Below are 19,027 nucleotides of genomic sequence, written 5' to 3'. Positions count from 1 at the left end.
GGGGGGGACCCAGCAAGCCCCCCCCTGCGCAGCGCTGCCCGCCTGCCCCAGGTCATGCAGCTGCTGGCGCGAGGGAACAGGCAGCGGACGCAGGAGCCCACGGCCGCCAACCGCACTTCGTCACGCTCCCACGCGGTGCTGCAGGTCACCGTGCGCCGGCGGCACCGGGGCAGGGGGCTGCGCCACGGCCGCCTCTTTATGATTGACCTGGCAGGCTCTGAGCGGGCGGCACAGGTACGGCACCCGCCTGGGGGGCTGCAGGGCCGGGAAGCCCCCCCGTCCCCTCTTTTGCCAGGTTTTTCCCTCTGCCTTCCCCTCCCTGCCCAGACGCAGAACCGCGGGCAGAGGATGAAGGAGGGAGCCCACATCAACCGCTCACTGCTGGCCCTGGGCAACTGCATCAAGGCCCTGAGCCACCGGGCGAGCACCAAGTACATCAACTACCGTGACAGCAAGCTGACCCGCCTGCTCAAGGTGCGGCCGGGGGTCCTGGCTCCCCCCAGCATAGTCCGAACTGGGGAGGGGGCACAGGCTCCCCCCGCCCCAGTCCCTCTTAGCCATGCTTGCTCCCCGTGGCCAGGACTCGCTTGGGGGCAACAGCCACACAGTGATGATCGCCCACATCAGCCCAGCCAGCACCACTTTCGAAGAGTCCCGCAGCACCCTTGCCTATGCCCACCGTGCCAAGAGCATCCGCGCCACGGTAGGGCCGGGAACACGGGCACCCTCCTCCCCTGGACCCCAGCCATCCCCTGGCCCCCTCCCCAAGCAGCCTTGGCCTCGCTGCTCCCCAACAAGGAGGGTATGAGGAGTTCACCCCTATGGCACTCCAGGGGTGCCCAGCGTAGGGAAACTGCTTAGGGTACTGCTCTGCCGGCTGTGGGATGCTCAGGATCTGCTCCATGGCCATGTGCTTGGGAATCCTATGGAGAGACAGCCATTCTCTGCCTGGGGACCTTGCTTGGGGATCCTACTCAGAGACATACCTGGGGACCTGCTCCACCATCTCTGTCCCGCTTGGGACCCTATTTGGGGACCGTCTTCAGGGATCCTACTTGGGGACCTTCTCCATCAGCCATGCCCTGCTCAGGGACCCTGTTTGGGGCCGGGCTGTGCCGGGGCCATGGGACATTCACACCGGCCCCATCCCAGGTGAGGCACAACCTGGTCAGCGTCTCGTACAGCGTCATGGCTGACCTGCGCAGGGAGATCCAGCACCTCAAGGGCCAGGGGGATGCCGAGCCAGGGCGGCCAGGGCAGGGCGAGCACCAGGACATCCCCTACATCCAGGGTACAGCACGGCCCCCCACCCTCCCACGGCCCCCCCAGGGCTCCACGCTGATGCCTCGTGTCTCCAGCCCAGGTTCGGCCACGTGGTACCCACCCGGAGCTGGGCTGTGTGCAGGAGAAGATGCTCGGTGCCAGCCGGGAGTGGGCAGCCCTGCGCCACCACCTCCTCCGGCTGGAGGGCACCGCGCTGCATGCCCAGCAGCTCCTCGCCCTCACCCGGTACATGAGTGTGAAGCCCCCTGCCCCAGGATGGGGTCCCCCAGTGAGCCAGGCTGGGGGGTGAGACCACGTCTTCCTCCCCGCAGCAGGATGCTACGAGGCCAGCAGTGGAGCGAGGAGGGGCAGGGGGAGCCGGACGGTCCCGGTGACGGAGAGGGGGACTCGGACACAGGGGATGAGTGGTTGGACGTGCCAGAGCCACCCGACGTGGCTGTTGCCCACGAGAACATCGCAGCTCTGCTGGAGGAGCAGGGCAGGCTCCAGCAGCGGAAGGTTTGGGAGCCCTGTCCCCACCGGCAGCAGCTGAAACCCCATCACTAGGGAGCTGAGTTTGATGAGTCTCAGCCCAGCAGCACAGGGGTCCCCCAGCAGCCCCAAGGGGGACATGGATACTCACGGACTGGGATGTGGGTCAGGGGCAGGGGGCCCTGGCAGGGATGCTGATCCCGTGGCGGGAATGCTGGCCGTGGGCAGGGACGGTGACCCCGCTGCGTGCCCGCAGGCAGAGCTGGCGTGGCGTTTCCGGCAAAGCCAGCAGCACGCGCAGCGGCTGGAGGAGGCCCTGCGGTGTCGGAGCAGCTCGGAGGAGCAGCAGGAGGTGCTGGCCCTGCTGTGCCACCTGCACCAGCTGGAGCTGGATTTGGCAGAGACGCGGTCCCACACCCTGCTCGAGGGTGGCCTCCGGCACCCGCCGGCTGCCGCCACACGACGCTTCAACCGGCACCGGGTCCTCTGCGCCCGCATCATCCAGCAGCAGCAGCAGCTCATCGCCGGTGCGTCCCTCCTGTGACTTCTGCTGTGGCAAGGGGGGGGTCTCACGCGTGTTGTCGCGCTGGGAGTCCTGCAGTGTCACCGGGTTATTGCAATGGGACCTGCCGCAATGCAAAGTCCCCCCTGGTGTCGCGACATACTCACGATGCTGCCACCTGAGCCCGGCGTGGCGTGGTATGTGGGCCGGTTGATGCCCTCCACCCTGCCCTCTCGCTGGCAGACCACCGGCTGTCGGTGCCGCGGTCGCTGGAGGAGCTGTACCAGACCTACCTGCAGGAGCTGACGGGCGACCCTAGGGATGCCAGCACCCTCAAGGTAGGGCAGGGTGGCCCCAGCCCCCCGCTGCACCTTAAACAAGGCACTGACCCCCCGTCCTCCACCCAGGGCACATCCCTGCCCAAGATCCCGCAGGCGAGCGGCGCGGAGAGCCGGCCAGACTCGGACCGGGACAGCGTGCAGGCACAGAGCTGTGAGCACCCCACACCACCGCGGCAGGGACCTTGCCGTGACACCCTCCCACCCCTGCGCCCCACAGGGGACAGGTAAGTTTGGGCATCCACCCCCCTCCATGGGCAGGGGGCTCCCGCCCTGGTAGAGGGTAAGGGGTGTCCCCTCTCCAGCAGCCCCCCGACCCCCATGTTCAGGAAGACCCTGCAGGAGCAGCAGCTGGGGAGCACGGCGGTTGTGCCCACCCCACCTCCCGGCTGTGGCACAGCGGCCCAGGCGGTGAGCACAGCTGTGCCCGCAGCACCGCAGCCCCAAGGTGGGGATGCTTACGGGTGCCGTGTGTTCCGGCAAAGCGTACCACGGGCCAGTCTGAGCACCCGGCGCGACTGCTCCCTGGGCAGTGGGACCAGTTCAGAGGCGACACTGGCAGCAGGCAGGGGTGAGCCGAGCAGCCGGCGGGGCTGGGTGGGTGGCTGTGCCCTGCTGATGGGTGCCGCTGTGCCGCAGAACGCCAGGAGATGTCAAGCAGCACCAAGAGCATCGTGGCTAAGGCTGCCCGGTGCCGGTCCCGCAACTCGGAGAGCACCCACCCGCACCCACCGGGGCCCATGGAGGAGCAGGGTGGTCCCCGGCTGCGGCACGCTGGCAGCGAGGACAGCCGGGCAGGGACGGCCACCCGCTCCTTGGGGACCTGGCTGCGGGTGTGCAAGGGCAGCAGGGAGCCAGGGAGGATGGAGGAGTCGCCGGATGGCAGAAGGAGATCCAGGTGGTCACGCTCCTTCGAGGTGACCAGCTGTGGGGTAGGTGCAGGCACGGGGTAGGGGGGGGGCCGTGCCCCTGGCGAGGTGGCACTGACTTGACCCGGGAGGTGGTGGGGCTGTGGGAGAGCGGAGCCAGCGGCGATGCCATGCCCTGGGGAGAAGGGCAGGGTGGGAAGGCCACTACCAGCTCCCCTTGGCATCCTTTTGCCCACCATCGGGGTGTCAGCGCCCTTTGGTGTGTGTCCCCCACTCACGTCACAGTTCCTCCCCAAAGCGCCGTGCCCATGGACCCTCTCTCCGGCAGCCAGCGACCCCCAGGGGCTCCCTGCTGCCGTCCCCAGCGCTGCAGAGCTGCTCTGAGCATGCCATGCTGGTAGGGGTGCTGGCAGCCAGAACTCGGGGACCCCCCAGAGCCATCCCTGCAAGAAAGCCCCCGCACAGCCAGCTGCCAGGTGAGCCCCCAGCAGGGAACAGGGTGCAGGGGCCATCGCCCCCACCCTGTGCCCCAGCCCAGCACCCCTTCCCCAGGTGCTGGGGTCCCGTCTCTGCCTCTCCCCCTCCAGCTCCCCAGCACCTCCAGGAAGGGCCAGCACCCGCTGCTCGGCTGCGTCACCAGGAACAGTGCCAGGGCCCCTGGCAAGGACAGATGGAGTCACCGGTACTGAGCCAAGTGCCTTGCCGGAGAGGGGCCGGATCCTGTGCCAAGCCAGCGGGCTGAGCGCCCGTCCAGCCAGCCCCAGCACCGTGTGGCATCCCCCGTGCTGAGGGCTGCCTGCGGCACCCCGTTCCCCTGCAGCCCCCCGGTGCCAACCCTGCTGGGGGCGAGGGGCAGGGGACCAGGTGTCCCCATGCCAAACCCACCCCAAGGCAGGGACCCAAGTCCCCGGGGAAGGACGCAGCCGTGCTGAGCAGTGACCCCAGCCGGAGCCATGCGGCTGCTTGGGGAAGGACCCCTGTGGGTGCTCAGCACCCGGGGGACACAGCCACCCACCCAGCACCGCCAGGTACCGATGGGGCCACCTGGGTGCAGGGCATCCGAAGGGGTCTTTGTCCTTCCGAGGGGTTACATTAAAAGGAGACGTGCTGAGCTGGGGAGTAGTGTGACTGCTGTGCACAGCCCGACGTGCCCCTGCCCATCCCCAACGACAGGGAACCCCCCAAAGATGCCCCCGCACTCCCCACACTCATTTTCTGCTTTTATTTGGAAAGGGGGGTGGGGGGGTGCCCGGGCAGGGATGGGGCAGCTGCCGGCCATGAGCAGGGTCGGTGCCCCTCGAGCCTCCTCTGCCAGGGGACGCAGCCGGACCACCCGCCCCAGCCTGGGCACGCACCCAGCTCACCACCGAGCCCTGGGTGCTGCTGCCAGGGTACCCATGCCGGCAGCTGGATCCAGCGCCGCCACCTTGCTGCCTGGTACAGAGGGACCCCAGTGCCACAGGGATGGCATCACAGGAGGGACGGGCTGTCTCTGTCCCCATCCTCTCGCCCATTGCGGTTTGTGAGCCCAGGACGTGCCCGTGGCCGTGGACTGCACATTTCGCCTCCTGTACCACCTGCACAGGGCTGGGGGGCTCCCAGTGTCCCCTGTCCCCAGCTCCCTGCAGGCATCCAGGGATGGCAATGGGGACAGAAGGTGGCAGGGGGACAATGGCGGAGGGGTGGGCGGCAGAGAGCAGCCCTGGGGTCCCCCCCCAGCACGGGGACCTCCGTCTACCTAGGAGCAGGAGGACCAAGCGCAATCCCCCCTGTGGGGCTGGGGACAGTCCGGCGGCAGGACCCGGCTCTGCCTCATTACTTCTTCACTTTGATGAGGGAGTGGTAGATGGGCTTGATGATGATGTGGAGGTGCAAGGAGTTGTCGATGAGGTACTCGGAGGTGCGCTTCTGCAAGTCGGCGTGGGCGAGGAAATCGGCCGCCTCGTCCGAGCTCTGGTGGAAGCTGTAGGCGTGCTTCACCAAGACGCGGCCCTGCTGCCGCACGCCCACCAGCACCGTCTTCTGGAAGCTGACACCAGCAAAGTCGGGGCTGCTCATGGCCGGGGTGATGACGAGCCGCGGGCGACCATCCTCGATGCGCACCGGCTGGACGGCACCCGAGACCGAGTCCGAGTAGACGGGACGCAGGCTGACGGGCAGCCAGCGCGGCGAGAAGAGAACGTTCCAGGTCACCCGCTTACCGGCGTCGTGGCTGCTGGGACCCAGCTGGGTCTGGAAGCTGGTGCTGCGGTCATCCCGTGCCGGGTTGTTGATGATCCACTGGGAGCCCCAGCTGGGTGCGAGGTAGTTGCGGGGCAGGAACATGCTGCAGTTGACATCGAAATACTTGGCAAAATGGAGGGGGGAGGCGGCGTGGAACTGGAAAGCCTGGAAAAGCAGGTCCTGCACCGCGCTGTAGTGCCGCACCAGCACCGCCGACTGCGCCTGCAGCCGGAAGAGCTGGCTGGGCGCGATCATGGGGTAGCGGATGGCGCGCAGCACCCGTTCGGCCACGGGACCCTCGGGCTGCCAGCGATTCAGCCAGCCCTCCACGGCGGTGTAGAGCTCCAGCTCGCTGTGCAGCACCAGGTCGGAGCGTTCCAGCAGCAGCAGCAGCAGCTCCACGCTCACCGAGCCCCACTCCGCGCTGCCCAGCACGGCCGAGAGGTTCCAGGCCAGGAACTGGAGGCAGCTCTCCTGCAGCGCCGAGTCCCCGATACGCACGGCATAGTGGTACCAGGCCACCACGTGGCCCTGGCTCGACTCGCTGGCCAGGTGGGTCTTCATGTAGTCGGCCACGCCGCGCTGCAGCCCCCACACCCGGTACTTGCTGGCCAGCTGGTGCATGGGGATGGCTTGGTGCAGCAGGATGGAGACCCCCCCGCAGTACAGGTACCTGGGGCAGAGTGCAGGGTGGTGACGCTGGTGTCCCCCGATCCCCTTCCCTGACCAGCTGCAGGGTCTGGTAGCGCGGTCCCCAGGGGAGCATCCCCCCTCCTTGGCCACATCCCTCTGGGTATCCCCATCCCATGGGGTCCCCAGGGGAGCATCCCCCCTCCTTGGCCACATCCCTCTGGGTATCCCCATCCCATGGGGTCCCCAGGGGAGCATCCTCCCTCCTTGGCTGCATCCCTCCCAACATGCCCATCTCATGGGTCCCTGTGGTCCCCAAGGGAACATTTCCCCTCCCTGGCTGCATCCCCCTGGGCATCCCCATCCTGTGGGGTTCCCACGGTCCCCAGGGGAGCTACATCCCTCCTGATGTCCCCATCCCATGGGGTCCCCACGTACCTGATAAACTTCTCAAAGAGCGCAGCAGTCTCGGCCGGCTCGTGCAGGGTGATGACACTCTGGTTGCGCAGGAGGCTCTCGAAGACCTCGCTCTGGAGGCTGAGCAGCAGCTGGTGGGTGTGAAAGACCTTGGCCTCGTCGGAGGCGGCCGTGCGCACCCGCAGCACCGTGTCACTGCCGTTGCCGTTCTGCAGCAGCTCCTGCAGCCGCTGCAGCAGCGTCAGCGAGTGGTTGATGGTGGCCGCCGTGGCATCGCCGCTAAGGTCGGCTTTCTGGGCTGTGGGGAGACAGGACCGTCCCTGTGCTGCTCCCTGGGATCTCAGCACGGGGTGCAGGGGCATGGCAGAGCGGGGCCCAGCTGTGGGGCGATGCATGGTTGACAGGGGGCTGGGGTTCTGTGTGCATCCTCCCTCCGCTCTCCCCAGTGCCGAAGGGCTGGCTGGTGCCAAGGGGGTGTGGGGAGGATGAGGGGACATGGGGACATTTGTGTCCTTAGGAGACAAAAAACTTCTTTTCTGCAGCAGAAGGGGTGAGACCACCATGTCCCAGGCTGGGACGTGCTGGGAAATGGCCCTGTGCCGGGCAGCGCTGGCTCGCAGCCCGGTCTGCCAGCCCCAATCCCATCCCTGCTGAGGGCAGAGCAAGCCCTGGGCATTGCCCCCGACCCCCCACGTCCCGGATTGACACATGGGGCACACGAGAGCCTGTGAGTGTGGGGAGCCAGGCACGCTCTGCTGCCGCACCCAGGGACGGCATTCCCGCGGTCCGAGCAGCCTGGGGACATCGGCTGCCCCAGCATCGCTGCAGGTCAGTGCCGCTGAGCAGGCAGCTGCCGTACTGTGCCTGCGCCCCGTGCGATCCCTGCCTCCTCGCTGATGCCGTGAACTGGCATCTCCTGCCTGGCAAAGTTTCGCTCCCCTCCTCCAGCTGTGTGTGCTGGCAGCCCAACCTGGTCCCAGCTTTGGCACACACTGGGGGCAACCGTCCCCCCGTGTCCGTGTCCCTGCAGTGGCAGGCTCCCAGTGGGGACATGGACCAAGGCAGGGGTCTCCGTGCTCCTGCAGGCACAAGGAGCCTTCCTCCCTCTCCTCCTCTCCCTCATGCCTAGCACAACTCCCACGCCCTCCCCAGAGCATCCTTCCCCCAGGGTGAATTTGGCCCCATCTCTCTCAAATCCCTATCTTGCCGGCCAGTGAGCCGGCGGATTACCCTTCCCAGCGACGGCTTAAGTCCGGCTGAGCGGGGAAGGGGATCGGGAGCCCCTCACCCCGTGGTGCCAGACATCGATGCCCGCAGCACCGAGCCTTCCCTGGGCTGCGGCGAGTGCAGCCCGGCTTTTACCCCCTGGCACCTTCTGGGTGCCGTGGCACATGGCTGTGGGGCACGGCACATCCAGGAGCCGCATCCATCCCTCCCGAGGTGCCGCGACGGCTGCTGAAGAACCGTGCTCAGCCTCCCGCAGGCATCACCGGCCACCCGTGCTGCGGCCGAGCCCTACGCCGGCACCCGGCGAGGCCAGCGGGACCCACAGCACGGGGGTCCCTCCACGTCTCCCCCCGGCACAGCTACCCTTACCGGCTTGCACGGTGAGGAGGAGGAGGAGGAAGGCAGCGGCGGCGCAGCCCCAACGGCGAGCAGCTACGGGCTGGCTGCCCGTCAGCCTGGCCATGGCTTCGCAAGCGCATCTGCCGGATTTCGGCGCGGCACGGGCGTGCGGTGCCCGCCTGGCGTTTATGTAGGCCACGAGCCCTCCCAGCCCGCGCGCCCGCGCCGCCACATCGATTGGTGGAAACTGGGACCGGCCGTTACCAAGGGAACTGCTTCCAGCCCCCGTCCATCCCACACTGACCCCGGACCCCAGCCTCGCACCCTAGCGTGGCGTGACGGGGTGTGACCCGGTGAGCCCCAGCGTGGCATGGGGGCATCTCCATTTGCCGCCTGTTCCCGCTGCCGCCGGGCACTGCCGTGTCGTGCCGCAGCCCTACGCCATGCCGGAGCCTCGTGCGTGGCCGCAGCCCTTTGTGCCGCCAGACCGCCGGGACGCGGCAGCGGGGTCTTTGCATTCAGGGCACAGCTCACCGTGGCCTCCCCGCTCCCCCCCGGCTCATGGGTATTCATGCCGGCAGCAGACCATCACCATGGCATCCGGGCTGCCGGCAGGAACTGCCTGCCCTTTTCCCAGCCTTTGCAGCCAAGAGGCTGCCTGCACCGTGCGGGTGCCCTGTGCCGGCCCCCGCTGGCACCTCGCCCACCCCGATGGCTCTTGGGGGGGCTTCGCAATGGAGCCAGGGCGGTGTTTGCCCCCCTCGTAACTCTGGTGCCACACGCCGTGGCCAGTGCGGCTCAGGCACGGGGCTGGGGGTGGTGCTGGGTGCCCCCACCCTGCTGCAGGAGATGGGCACCTTTGTGGAAGCATTTGCTGGCAAGCGGAGCGGGGAGTGTCTGCACCCCACTTTTGGCCCCAGTAGTACTGTGGGGTGGGGAGCCAGGACTGGGACCCCCAGCCAGGACAACAGACCCCACAAACGGCGGCAGCGTGGCTCACGCGGGTACGGCAGTCCCTTACCCCCCCACCCGGCCTCCCCGTGAAGGCGGCGGGGGGCTGCCATGCCGGGCAGCAGCCCCCCCTGCCCCACAGCTTGGTGCTCCCTGGGCAGGAGCTGCTGGGCACCGTACTCAGCCCCCAGGGTGCAGGAGGACCCTGCATGCCATGGGAGGCAGCGCCTGGGCCCCCCCCTCCTGGGGACACCACCGGGGAGATGCTGTCACCTTCAGCATGTGGCAGTGCCGGAGCCACGTGGGGGGATATTAACGGTTCCCGGTTATCGAGTGAGTATCTGTCCAGGCTGACGGGATTAGCGCCGGTGCTCATGGTATTGCAGCTCTGTGTTCAGCTGCTGAGCGAGGTGACAGCGTGGTGTGGCTGGTGCCCGTTTCACGCCCTGCTCCCTCCCCGGGACCCATGGGGAGATGCCATGCCATGACCGGTGCTGCCAGCACCAGCACCCTGCAGCAGGAGGGACGCCGTGCCATAGCCAGTGGGATGGGGGAGCGAGCGGTTTGCGGGGCAAAGGCAGCCCACTGTGCATGCAGTGGGGTAGGATGGTGGTGGCTGGGGCTCTGTGCCAGGCAGGGGGGCTCTGGCCGAGCGGGGGGTGCTCAGCCTATCTGCCCCTTTGCATCAGCTTGCCCAGCCCTGGCCTGGTGCCACCCGGTGCTGCCACCGCAGCCAGGGGCTGCTTTTGTGCCGGTGAGGGCTTCTGAGGACAGGTTCTTTTTGGGCCCACGTGGGAGCTGGAGCCAGAGCACCTGCATCCCTGAGGAGGATGGAGACGTGGGGCCGAGGAGCCCCATCTCCGAGCACAGCCATGGCCCGGGGGGGGCGAGCCAGGGGCCTGGGTTTAGACAGGGTCTCCAGATGTTGAGCATGGGCAGATGTTGCCGCAGCTCCTGGGGGGATGGGGATCACCCATCTGGCCCTGACCCACGGGTGGAGGGGCTGGGGACAAGCCGCCCGGCCAGCACTGTGCCGTGGTCCTGGGGCTCCCCAGCCCCTCGCAGGGACAGGCAGGCGATGCCATGCCTGGCTTGGGGCTGGGGCTCGAGCTCCGTGGCCCCATGGGGCAGGGGAGCCCCAAGAGCACGGTGCAAGCAGAGCACACAGCCTGGGTGGGCATTCCTGCATCACGGCGAGGCGCAGGCCAGCTGGGGAATGAGGGGCCCCCGCCGTGGCACAGCCGGTTAATGGCTCACCGCATCCACCGATGCCTCATTTAACCACCTGCCTGCAAAACAACAGCTTGCCGGGAGCGTGTGCCTGGTGAGTTGCCGGCACGGTGCCAGCCCACGCTACACCCTACGGCCCAGGGACCCTCGTGTGTCCCCCACAGGGGCATCAGCTGGCTACAGGTCAGGGTGGCATGGGCTGCGGGCCATGGGGGGACAATGGGGCCGGTGCTGGGGGTCACAAGGAGACAGGGCATCCATCCCCCAGCCCCTGGTGAGATGAAGAGAGCAGCTGTGCTGGCCCCAGTAATTGCGGCTGTGGCGGCGGAGGTTTGGCTCACCATAGCGACCTGTGCCAGGAGGCTCCTGCCGGCCCCGCGGCTGTGCGCAAGGCATTACCCCCGTGGGCTGGGGGGCATTGGGGAAGCAGGGGGGAGTCAGGGGGCTAGGTGGCCCCAGGGACGGGCAGGGGACATCAGCCTTCCCACCCCTACCTGTGCTGCTGGGGAAACTGAGGCACGGGCAGGCTTTCCCTCCGCTTTGAGTCATCAGCGTGCCCTCTGCACGCCGGAGCTGTGCCAGTGGGCACCCAGGCACGCACAGAGCAAAGCCCAGCAGGGACACGCAGGGATTCACACACACACACGCATGCTCATGTGCACGGTCACTCAGACACACACAAACCCACTCCTCTCAGTCCCCGAAGGTGGCCGCGGACCCTGGCTGCCTGCTTGCAGAGAGCAGGGGGTGGGGAACCTGTGCCAGCCCCCCAGCACCTCACCAGGCTCGGGCAGCCCTGCCTGCCTGCACCCACCTCTGCCCAGCCCCGGCCCACCTCAGGGTGGGCAGCAAACCCAGAAACTGGGGCTCCGGCACCCAAAGGAGGGGAGCTGAGGGTCTGGGCACAGGAACGATGCACCCCAGCTTGGTGACACAGGCTTTTGTGTAAAATGGGGGGCCCGAGCTGTCCCCAAGCACATGGACCACCATCCCTATTGCTCTGGGGTGGGACGAGCTCTGTCACCATCATTCGGGGCTGGCACAGCACCCCAGGTGACCCCATCCTTGGCACCCATGGGAGCAGCGAGGCCCGGGGACGTCCTCCTGCCCCGCTAGCCCTGCCCGTGGCTCTGCCCATGCCGCTCTCCCTCCGCCCCGCGTCCCTCGCTCCCCGGGAGGCTGTGCGATGCTGCGGGTGCCGGAGGGGACACGGTCACCGACAGGGACACAGTCACCGGTGGGGACACGGCCACCAACTGGGACACAGCCATCCGCAAGGACACGGACACCGGTGGCTCTCCGGGCCCAGGGAAGGTGGCACCTCACGCCCAGCGGGTGGCACGGGGGCCACCAAGGTGAGAGCCCATCTTCCACAGGGCTTGGGGAGGGGGACCCCGGGCAGGGGGAGGCAAAGGGGGCACCAGACCGGACGCAGACCCCCACTCACAGAGCAAACAGGACCAGGGCTGAGAAAGGGTTAATGCGCTCCGGCCGCAGCTGCAGCAATCGATGCCCCAGTTCCCTGGGGGACATGAAGGGACTGGACTTGCCTCTGCTGATTAGCCAGATCTAATTTACAGTTAATTGGCGTCCCCCTGCACATCCCCAACCCCCAGCCCGGGGCTCTGCTCAGGATCCCTGCTTCCATCCCGGCCGGACGCAGCGGCCAAAGCCCCCCCGGGCTCCCGGGGCCGGGGAGAGGTGGGACCCCCCCCCCCCACCCCCCCACACCCACCCCCCCGGCCCGCCCCGGGGGGCAGGAACGGGACCAACGGCGGGGGGAGACGTGCCCCCCCCCCCGGCCCCGGAGCGGTCGGGGGTCTGCAGTGAGTGGGACTGGACCAGTTTGGGGGCCCTGTGGGGCCAGGGTCGGACTGGGACCCCAGCGGTGCCCAGTACCAGCCCCCCCCCCGGCTCAGGACACACCCCCCCCGGGCTCAGGACCCCCCCCTGCACCCCGCACCCTCCTCCGGCACTAGGGTCCGGGGGGGTCGCGGTCCCCCTCGGGAGATGCTAATATTTTTGGTAGTGGGGGTTTCTGACCAATCAGAACGCAGCGCTCAGGTTTAGCCTCCCCATTCTTGGAAGACGCTTCTCTGATTGGGTGAAGCCTGGACACCGGTAGCCAGTAGAAGCGCACGGCTCGGGAGGGGGGTGGTGCCGCCCGGCTTTATGAATGGTCGGGGGGCAGCGTGGGCCCGATCCGGGCGCGGGGCACGGGCAGGAGGGGTACGGGCAGGAGGGGTACGGGCAGGGCCGCTGCCTCATGCGGGCCTGCCTGAAGAGCTGGCAAAAGACCCGGCTGGCAGCCTGGAGGTGGCCAACCCCCCCTTGGCACCACTGGGACCCCCCCCCTTGACGCTGCTGGCACCCCCGTCCAGCACCTCTGGGTCTCCCTGCCACCGCTGGGTCCCGGCGGGTGGCACCCAGCCCGGGTCGGGAGCCAGGACCAAAACCCCCCCTGCAGCCCCCCAAGAACATGGTGTTTTAATCTGGTTTTCTTTGAGGCGGTAAACGGGGCCAAGGGGATAAACAAGGAGCATCTCCGGTAGCGGGGCCACCCTCCGCTCCAAGGATGGGGACTGTCACCCCAGTGTCTCCATGGGGACTGGATCCTGGGTCCCTTGTCCTGCAGCATCCATGGACAGCGGGCAGCTCCAAAATGTGCCGTTGCAGGCAGACATGGCGGCAGACCTGGGGCAACTGCACCCATGGGAGCCAACCCACCCCGAGCCCCCTGTGCCACATCCCAGCTGAGCCCCCACCCAGGTGCCACCAGGGCCCTTGGCCCCCTGACGCTGCCTGTGTCCCCTCGCAGCCAGTCCGTGGTGGAAGGCGATGGTCCCAGTGCCCAACAGCACGGCGGTGGTGTGGGCCAGTGAGGCGGCACAGCCGGAGCCGGAGCGGTCACCCTGCATGGTCGGCATCTTCCCCATCGTGTATTACAGCGTCCTACTGGGGTTGGGGCTGCCAGGTGAGGGGTCTGGGGCAGGGGGAGGCTGCCCAGGAGCGTGGGGGGCAGCAACCATCTTGCATCATCTGAGCTGTGCACCCTCAGCCCAGCCTGTGCCCTCAGCTGCCAGCAGAGCCTCAGCTCCTGTCCCAGACCCAGGGGTTTTGGGGATGGGGAGGAGAGTCCTCAGGGGTGGGGGGAAAACAACTTGCTCCCCCCAGCCTTAGGGCCAGCTGTGGTTCCCGGCTGTAAAGCCCAGCCCCACGTGGCAGGTGCCATGGCAGCAGGGACAGATGGTATTTGTGTTGCTTGGGCTGACACACAGAAGAGATTAATCAGCTCAGCAAATCCCCACCACACCGTGATATTTATAGCTCCCCACCCCAGCTGGGGCCTGGGGCTGCTTGCCCTGCGGCCCTGGGAGGGCCTGGGCACCCCTGGGGTCCCAGGTACTGCAGCGGGGGGGGGGCTGTGAGCCCCAGGGCCTCACCACCACACAACGCTCCCCTTCCTCCAGTGAACATCCTGACCGCTGTGGCCCTGTCCCGCCTGGCCACGAGGACCAAGAAGTCATCGTACTGGTACCTGCTGGCCCTGACCACCTCCGACATCCTCACCCAGGTCTTCATCATCTTTGTGGGCTTCATCCTGCAGACAGCCATCCTGGCCCGGGCAGTGCCCAGCGCCTTCATCCACACCGTCAATGTGCTGGAGTTCACGGCCAACCATGCCTCCATCTGGGTCACCGTCCTGCTGACCATGGACCGCTACGTGGCCCTCTGCCACCCGCTGCGGTACCGCACCGTCTCCTATCCCCAGCGCACCCGCAAGATCATCGCGGCTGTCTTCGGCGTGGCTCTGGCCACGGGCATCCCCTTCTACTGGTGGCTGGACGTGTGGCGTGACGCTGACCCCCCCACCGCCCTGGACACGGTGCTCAAGTGGGTGCACTGCGTCACCATCTACTTCTTGCCCTGCAGCATCTTCCTGGCCACCAACTCCATCATCATCTGCAAGCTGAAGCGGCGGAGGCGCTCGGGGGGTGGCCAACCCCGCCTGAGCAAGACCACGGCCCTCCTCCTGGCCGTCACCACCGTCTTCATCGTGCTCTGGGCTCCCCGGACCATTGTCATGATCTGCCACCTCTATGTGGCCTCGGTCAAGAGGGACTGGCGCATGCACCTGGCCTTGGACATTGCCAACATGGTGGCCATGCTCAACACCACCCTCAACTTCTTCCTCTACTGCTTTGTCAGCCAGACCTTCCGCCGCACGGTGGGCGAGGTGCTCCGGGCCCACCTCCGGCATGGTCCCCGACCCGGCAGCGGCCGCTTTCTGCCCCCAGCCCTAAAACCGCTGGAGCTGCTGGCTGGCACGGCCCTCTGAGCCAGGGCTGCTGCCAGCTGGGGCAGTGCTCGGCCGGGGGTCCCGGTACTCACCCAGCCCCATGCATCGCACCAGGACCCGGTGAGACCCTGCCCCAGGGATGCTGCCCCCGCGGCGCCCACCCTCCACGGAGCTGGGGGTTAACGCGGGTGCTGCTGGTGGTGGCAAGAGGAGGTGGTTGTGCCCAGCTGGCTGGTTGAGCTCTTTTGGGGCCATCGGGCTGCCCTGCCTGGCAGCAGCACCCACCGCACCCCAGGGACCCCTGCCCGCTCCCTGAGCCGCACCAGGATGGGCAGCTCAGCCCTGCCTGTGCTCAGCCCCTCAGGACACGCAGCCTTTGGCCCCCCAAGGAAATTCAGCCATGGGACAGCAAGGACGTGCCCCCAGCTCAGTGGCAGAAGCTGCTGCCTGCTCCACGTGTGCCCCCCTCAGGCTGGGCTCCTCTCCAGCCCTGTGGCTGTGGGGTTCATGGGGCTTCCACGGCCAGGGAGCGTGACCGTGCTCTCGACTGCTCTCCTGCATCAGCTCCAGCCCGTGCTGAACTGACGCACCAAAGGTCCCAGGGAATCCAGCGGGCATGGCTGCCCCATGGCGAGGGGTGACGGGTACAGGTGAGCTCCTGCAGGCCCTGGTGAGGACACGGTGCCGGCTGGGTGCCGGCGGGACGGTCCTTCCTCCATAAACTGCTGTGCTGAGGCCAAAACTCTGCCTGGGTCCAGCTCCCTGCAAATGGCCGGGACGGGGGCATCCTGCACCAGCAGCCCCAGGCACAGGGTCCCTCTGCCCCGTCCCGAGCTCTCAGCCCTGCCCACCCCAGTGCTCCTGCCCTGGTGCTCGGGGGGGGTGCTGGGAGGGAGCATCCATGGGGTCCCGCATCCCCAGCTGCAGGGCTTGGGCACACGGTAAGACCCCAGCTCTGGGCTCTGCAGGAGCTGGCCCCTACCTGTTATTCCCCCAGAGATAATCTGGGAGAGCCGCCCTGCAAGGCGGCAGCCCCTGGGCACCCCGGGTGTACCCCAGTGCAAGGGTGCAGCATCTCCCACCGGCTGCAAGGGCAGGGGCTTGTGATGCCCCCCCTGCATCAAGTGCACCCAGCACCAGTGCCCCCCTCCCGGTTACACCAGTGCCAAGCTGGTGCGATGCTGGGCCAGTGGCCGTGCCGTGCCAGCCTGCCTGTCCCCAGCTGCCACCAGAGGGCAGGGACAGGACGCCCTGCGGAGCTGGCACAGCCTGGGAGCAGGGAGCTGGCACCCCCAGCCGCCCCCCGCCAGCCCTTCCCGCCCCACTAATTGCCCACCTTAATTCCCCTGTAAGGTCCTTAGCGTAATCCCCCCCAAATAGACCAGCCTTTCCGCTCTAATTCCCCAGAGGCCCGGCAGGACAGTACCCAGGGGTGCCCTGGGGGGCAGGGGCTCAGCTGGCTGGCCCTTGGGGATTTGGGGGGCCCCAGGCAGGGTGCAGAGACCCTCCTGCCCTCCAAGCTTCCCCCTTGCCCAGCCCACCGAGCCGTACCCGGCACTGGGGTGGGATGGGGTGCAGCGTTTGCCTCCAGTGCTCACGAGATGAGCCTCCACCCACCGGCATATGGGGTCTCGCCGGCACCGGCGCTGGCATGCACCCGCCTGCCCGCGATGCGCCCGGGGTCCCGCAGCCGGATCAGTCCCCTGCACGGGCAGACCCCGCCGGCGGTGCTGCCTTACACCAGGCAGGATCCGGCTCTGCCCGTACTCCCAGTGACAGGGTTAAAGCCCGACCCGGTGGCGCGGGTGGTACCTGGGAGGTGCTCGCTCCATTAATTCTGGCACGTGAGGAGAGCAGGACTGAGAAGAGATTAGATATTAACCCGGCCAGTGCCTCCCACCCGGCGGGCACCCGTCCCTGGGGGCTTCCAGGGCCGGATCCCAGCCCGGGGCCCTTCGCCGGGGCTGGAGGGGCCACGGGGCAGGGGGGCTCAGCTGGCAAGGGCAGCGTTTGGCAGGAGCTCTGGCCATGCTTGCAGCAGGCCGGGACTGCCACCGGCCCCCCCTTCGCCAACCGGTGCTTATTTACTTGGAGAGGGAGGTGGAAACGTGCTGACCGCGTCCGCCGGCGGCGAGGGGCTCCGGTCTGGACAGAACCGGCTCGGGTGGAAAACAGCTCCCCAGCCCTGGCCAGAGCAGTAGCAACTGCAGGAAGGCAGCAGGGAGGGCAAGCGGGACCCCCCCGGCCCCAGGTACGGCCCCCCCCAGCTCCAGGTACGGCTCTCGCCTTCCCGAGGTGAGCCACCGTGGCTGGCCGAGCAGGAGCTGCCACGGAGCCGGGGTTCAGTCGGCCATACCACCGTGCCAGCCCTGCCGCCGTGCCAGCCACGCCAGCACCCGGCCCTGCGGCTCCGTAGGAAAGGTAAGCCTGGAAAAAATGCGCCCGGCGTGCTGATGTTTTCAGAGTGAGCCAGCGGGGAAGCCTGGCCCAGGTCCCGATGCCGTGCTGAGCTGCATCCCAGCCCCTCAGTGCAGCTGCTGTGCCAGGGGGACCGTCTCTGCCCAGTCCCACCGTGTGGACCGCAGTCCCCAGCCCGCCCGGGGCACCAGGGAACTGGGACCGGGCTTTGCCCTCGCCGAAAGGGCTGCGCCAGGCACCAAACACCCTGGCACGCAGCCACAGGAGGGGACCGAGGGCAGCCGGTCCCTCGCAGCCCACGGTTGGTCCCTGCGAGGCAGCCAGCACATGGTGGCATCACACCCAACCTACCCCGCAGCCGCCTCACTGGAGGGGTGTTTCTGTAGGACCTACAGAAACCCCAGGGGCGCGCAGCAAGGGCTGGAAAGCCGGGAGGGTCCCCACAGGAAGGGGGGAAGAAATCACCCGCCATGGGAGGGGGACGCGAGGGCGAAAGCCGTGCGGCCGTAGGGCAGCCTCAGCGGGACGGATGCCTGCCAGCGGCCCCACGGCGGGTGCGGGGGTCGCGGGGGGGCTCGTGCTGAATCAGCAGCCGGGAAACCCGCCGGCCCCGCGCGGTGGAAGGAAGCAGCCGGCAGGAAGCCGCGTGCAGCGCGGCCTCACCGTAGACCGGGGCCCAGGTCATCGCCGGCGCGGGGGCGGCAGGGCAGCTGGCCTGAGCTCCCCACACTGGTTATCCAAGGCTGAGCCTTTGCCGGAGAGTGGGGGCTACTGCCAGGCCCTGCGAGTCTGACTCCGTGGGGAAACTGAGGCACAAGAGGCCACTGCAGAGCCCTTCCGACTACATCGCCCCGCTCCGGCAGCCGTGCGAGAGCACACGCGTGTGCACGTGCCCCGGCGGGGAAGGATGATCCTCCCCCAAACTCCGTCCTGAAGCCAGACGCTCTTTAGGAAGAAGAAGGGCAGGAGGGTGGGTGGCCCCAGCGCCAGAGGGATGGCACCAGCGGGTGCAGCACCCAGCCCAGACATGCCGTCTCCTCCCCGTCGGCTCCGGCGGGTGCCGGTCCTCGTGCCACGGGTGCTGCCGGCTCTGGCTCTGCCTCCCTTTCTCCTCGGATTGTTTTCATCCCGGCCCGAGGTTGGGGGAGGACCTGCCGGAGGCGCGTTGAACTTTCGTCCGCATCCTTCAGCCTCTTGCTTCACCCTCCCAAAATAGCAGCGCCTGCCTGGAAACCTCCCCTGGGGCTGGCAGGGCCCTGGTCCCCCAGGGCACCCCGAGCCTCTAAGGGCTCTTCCCCATCCCCAAACCCCAGGGATGGGGTGACTGCGAGGTGCCCATGCCCAGCTCCAGGGTGCACGGCCACCCCCACCAGGACAGGGACCACCGAGCCCCATCTGTCCACTGCCCCCAAGCCGGGGCTGATCTGGGCCCCCGGCCCCTCGCAGAAAGGGCTTTTCTAGGCCCCTGCCACCCTGCCAAGGGCTCCAGCTTTAGCCGTCAGCTGACATTCCTCCGGGAGGCCCCTCCAGGCCTCGGGGCTTCCCGGCGGGAGCCGGGGGGTATCCTTACGCTGCGTGGCGGCCCAAGGAGCCCCGCTCCCGGCTCCCACCCCAGGAGCCCACCCACCGGCCCAGCACTGAGAGGAGGTCAGTGCGAGACCCCGTGTTGGTGATGCTGCCCCGGCACAGCCCCCCCGCTCCGGCCCGCGCAGTCCCCCCGAGCTCAGCAGGACCGAGCCGACCCGGCTCCTCCGACCTGAGACCCCACAGACTCATTCCACCGATGACCAGGTGGGCTCCCACGCCAATCCCCCCTTGGTCCAACACC

At 68.0% G+C, this 19,027-nt stretch overlaps 3 protein-coding genes across 3 annotated transcripts in view; 2 read left to right on the top strand and 1 right to left on the bottom strand.

The window, feature by feature from the left end:
- The window catches only part of KIF19 (kinesin family member 19), a 6,557-nt gene extending 2,404 nt beyond the window's left edge, over nt 1-4,153 (top strand). The window contains exons 6-17 of the mRNA XM_010578727.1: nt 52-234; nt 328-474; nt 581-703; nt 1,153-1,291; nt 1,359-1,509; nt 1,596-1,782; nt 2,012-2,282; nt 2,501-2,595; nt 2,665-2,822; nt 2,901-3,043; nt 3,235-3,527; nt 4,052-4,153. Coding sequence (XP_010577029.1) covers nt 52-234; nt 328-474; nt 581-703; nt 1,153-1,291; nt 1,359-1,509; nt 1,596-1,782; nt 2,012-2,282; nt 2,501-2,595; nt 2,665-2,822; nt 2,901-3,043; nt 3,235-3,527; nt 4,052-4,153 — 1,992 coding nt within the window. The remainder of the gene's footprint in view (nt 1-51; nt 235-327; nt 475-580; nt 704-1,152; nt 1,292-1,358; nt 1,510-1,595; nt 1,783-2,011; nt 2,283-2,500; nt 2,596-2,664; nt 2,823-2,900; nt 3,044-3,234; nt 3,528-4,051) is intronic.
- A 1,126-nt stretch (nt 4,154-5,279) lies between these two features.
- BTBD17 (BTB (POZ) domain containing 17) lies at nt 5,280-8,533 on the bottom strand. The gene is made up of 3 exons (XM_010578565.1): nt 8,331-8,533; nt 6,756-7,032; nt 5,280-6,360 (listed from the first exon to the last, which is right to left on the bottom strand). The coding sequence occupies exons 1-3, from the start codon at nt 8,422-8,424 to the stop codon at nt 5,280-5,282; spliced, it is 1,452 nt and encodes a 483-aa protein (XP_010576867.1). The 5' UTR covers nt 8,425-8,533.
- Nucleotides 8,534-13,319: 4,786 nt separating this feature from the next.
- On the top strand, nt 13,320-14,820 carry GPR142 (G protein-coupled receptor 142). The gene is made up of 2 exons (XM_010578725.1): nt 13,320-13,455; nt 13,952-14,820. Exons 1-2 carry the CDS (start codon nt 13,320-13,322, stop codon nt 14,818-14,820), a joined length of 1,005 nt encoding a protein of 334 aa, XP_010577027.1.
- The last annotated feature ends 4,207 nt before the right edge of the window (nt 14,821-19,027 follow it).

The sequence above is a fragment of the Haliaeetus leucocephalus genome, unplaced genomic scaffold (genome assembly GCF_000737465.1).
Source record: "Haliaeetus leucocephalus isolate CR32 unplaced genomic scaffold, Haliaeetus_leucocephalus-4.0 Scaffold646, whole genome shotgun sequence".
Lineage (NCBI taxonomy): Eukaryota > Metazoa > Chordata > Aves > Accipitriformes > Accipitridae > Haliaeetus > Haliaeetus leucocephalus.
Note: the sequence above shows the minus strand (reverse complement) of the source record. Positions and strands in the feature narration are given on the sequence as shown.

What these genes read in the sequence shown, in the direction of transcription:
- BTBD17 (XM_010578565.1), bottom strand. Translation starts at nt 8,424, where the DNA reads ATGGCCAGGCTGACGGGCAGCCAGCCCGTAGCTGCTCGCCGTTGGGGC. An exon ending in CCTCCTCACCGTGCAAGCCG is followed by an intron (nt 7,033 to 8,330) that starts GTAAGGGTAGCT and finishes GTCTCCCCACAG; the next exon opens with CCCAGAAAGCCGACCTTAGC. An exon ending in CTCTTTGAGAAGTTTATCAG is followed by an intron (nt 6,361 to 6,755) that starts GTACGTGGGGAC and finishes ACTCTGCCCCAG; the next exon opens with GTACCTGTACTGCGGGGGGG.
- GPR142 (XM_010578725.1), top strand. Translation starts at nt 13,320, where the DNA reads ATGGTCCCAGTGCCCAACAGCACGGCGGTGGTGTGGGCCAGTGAGGCG. An exon ending in ACTGGGGTTGGGGCTGCCAG is followed by an intron (nt 13,456 to 13,951) that starts GTGAGGGGTCTG and finishes CCCTTCCTCCAG; the next exon opens with TGAACATCCTGACCGCTGTG.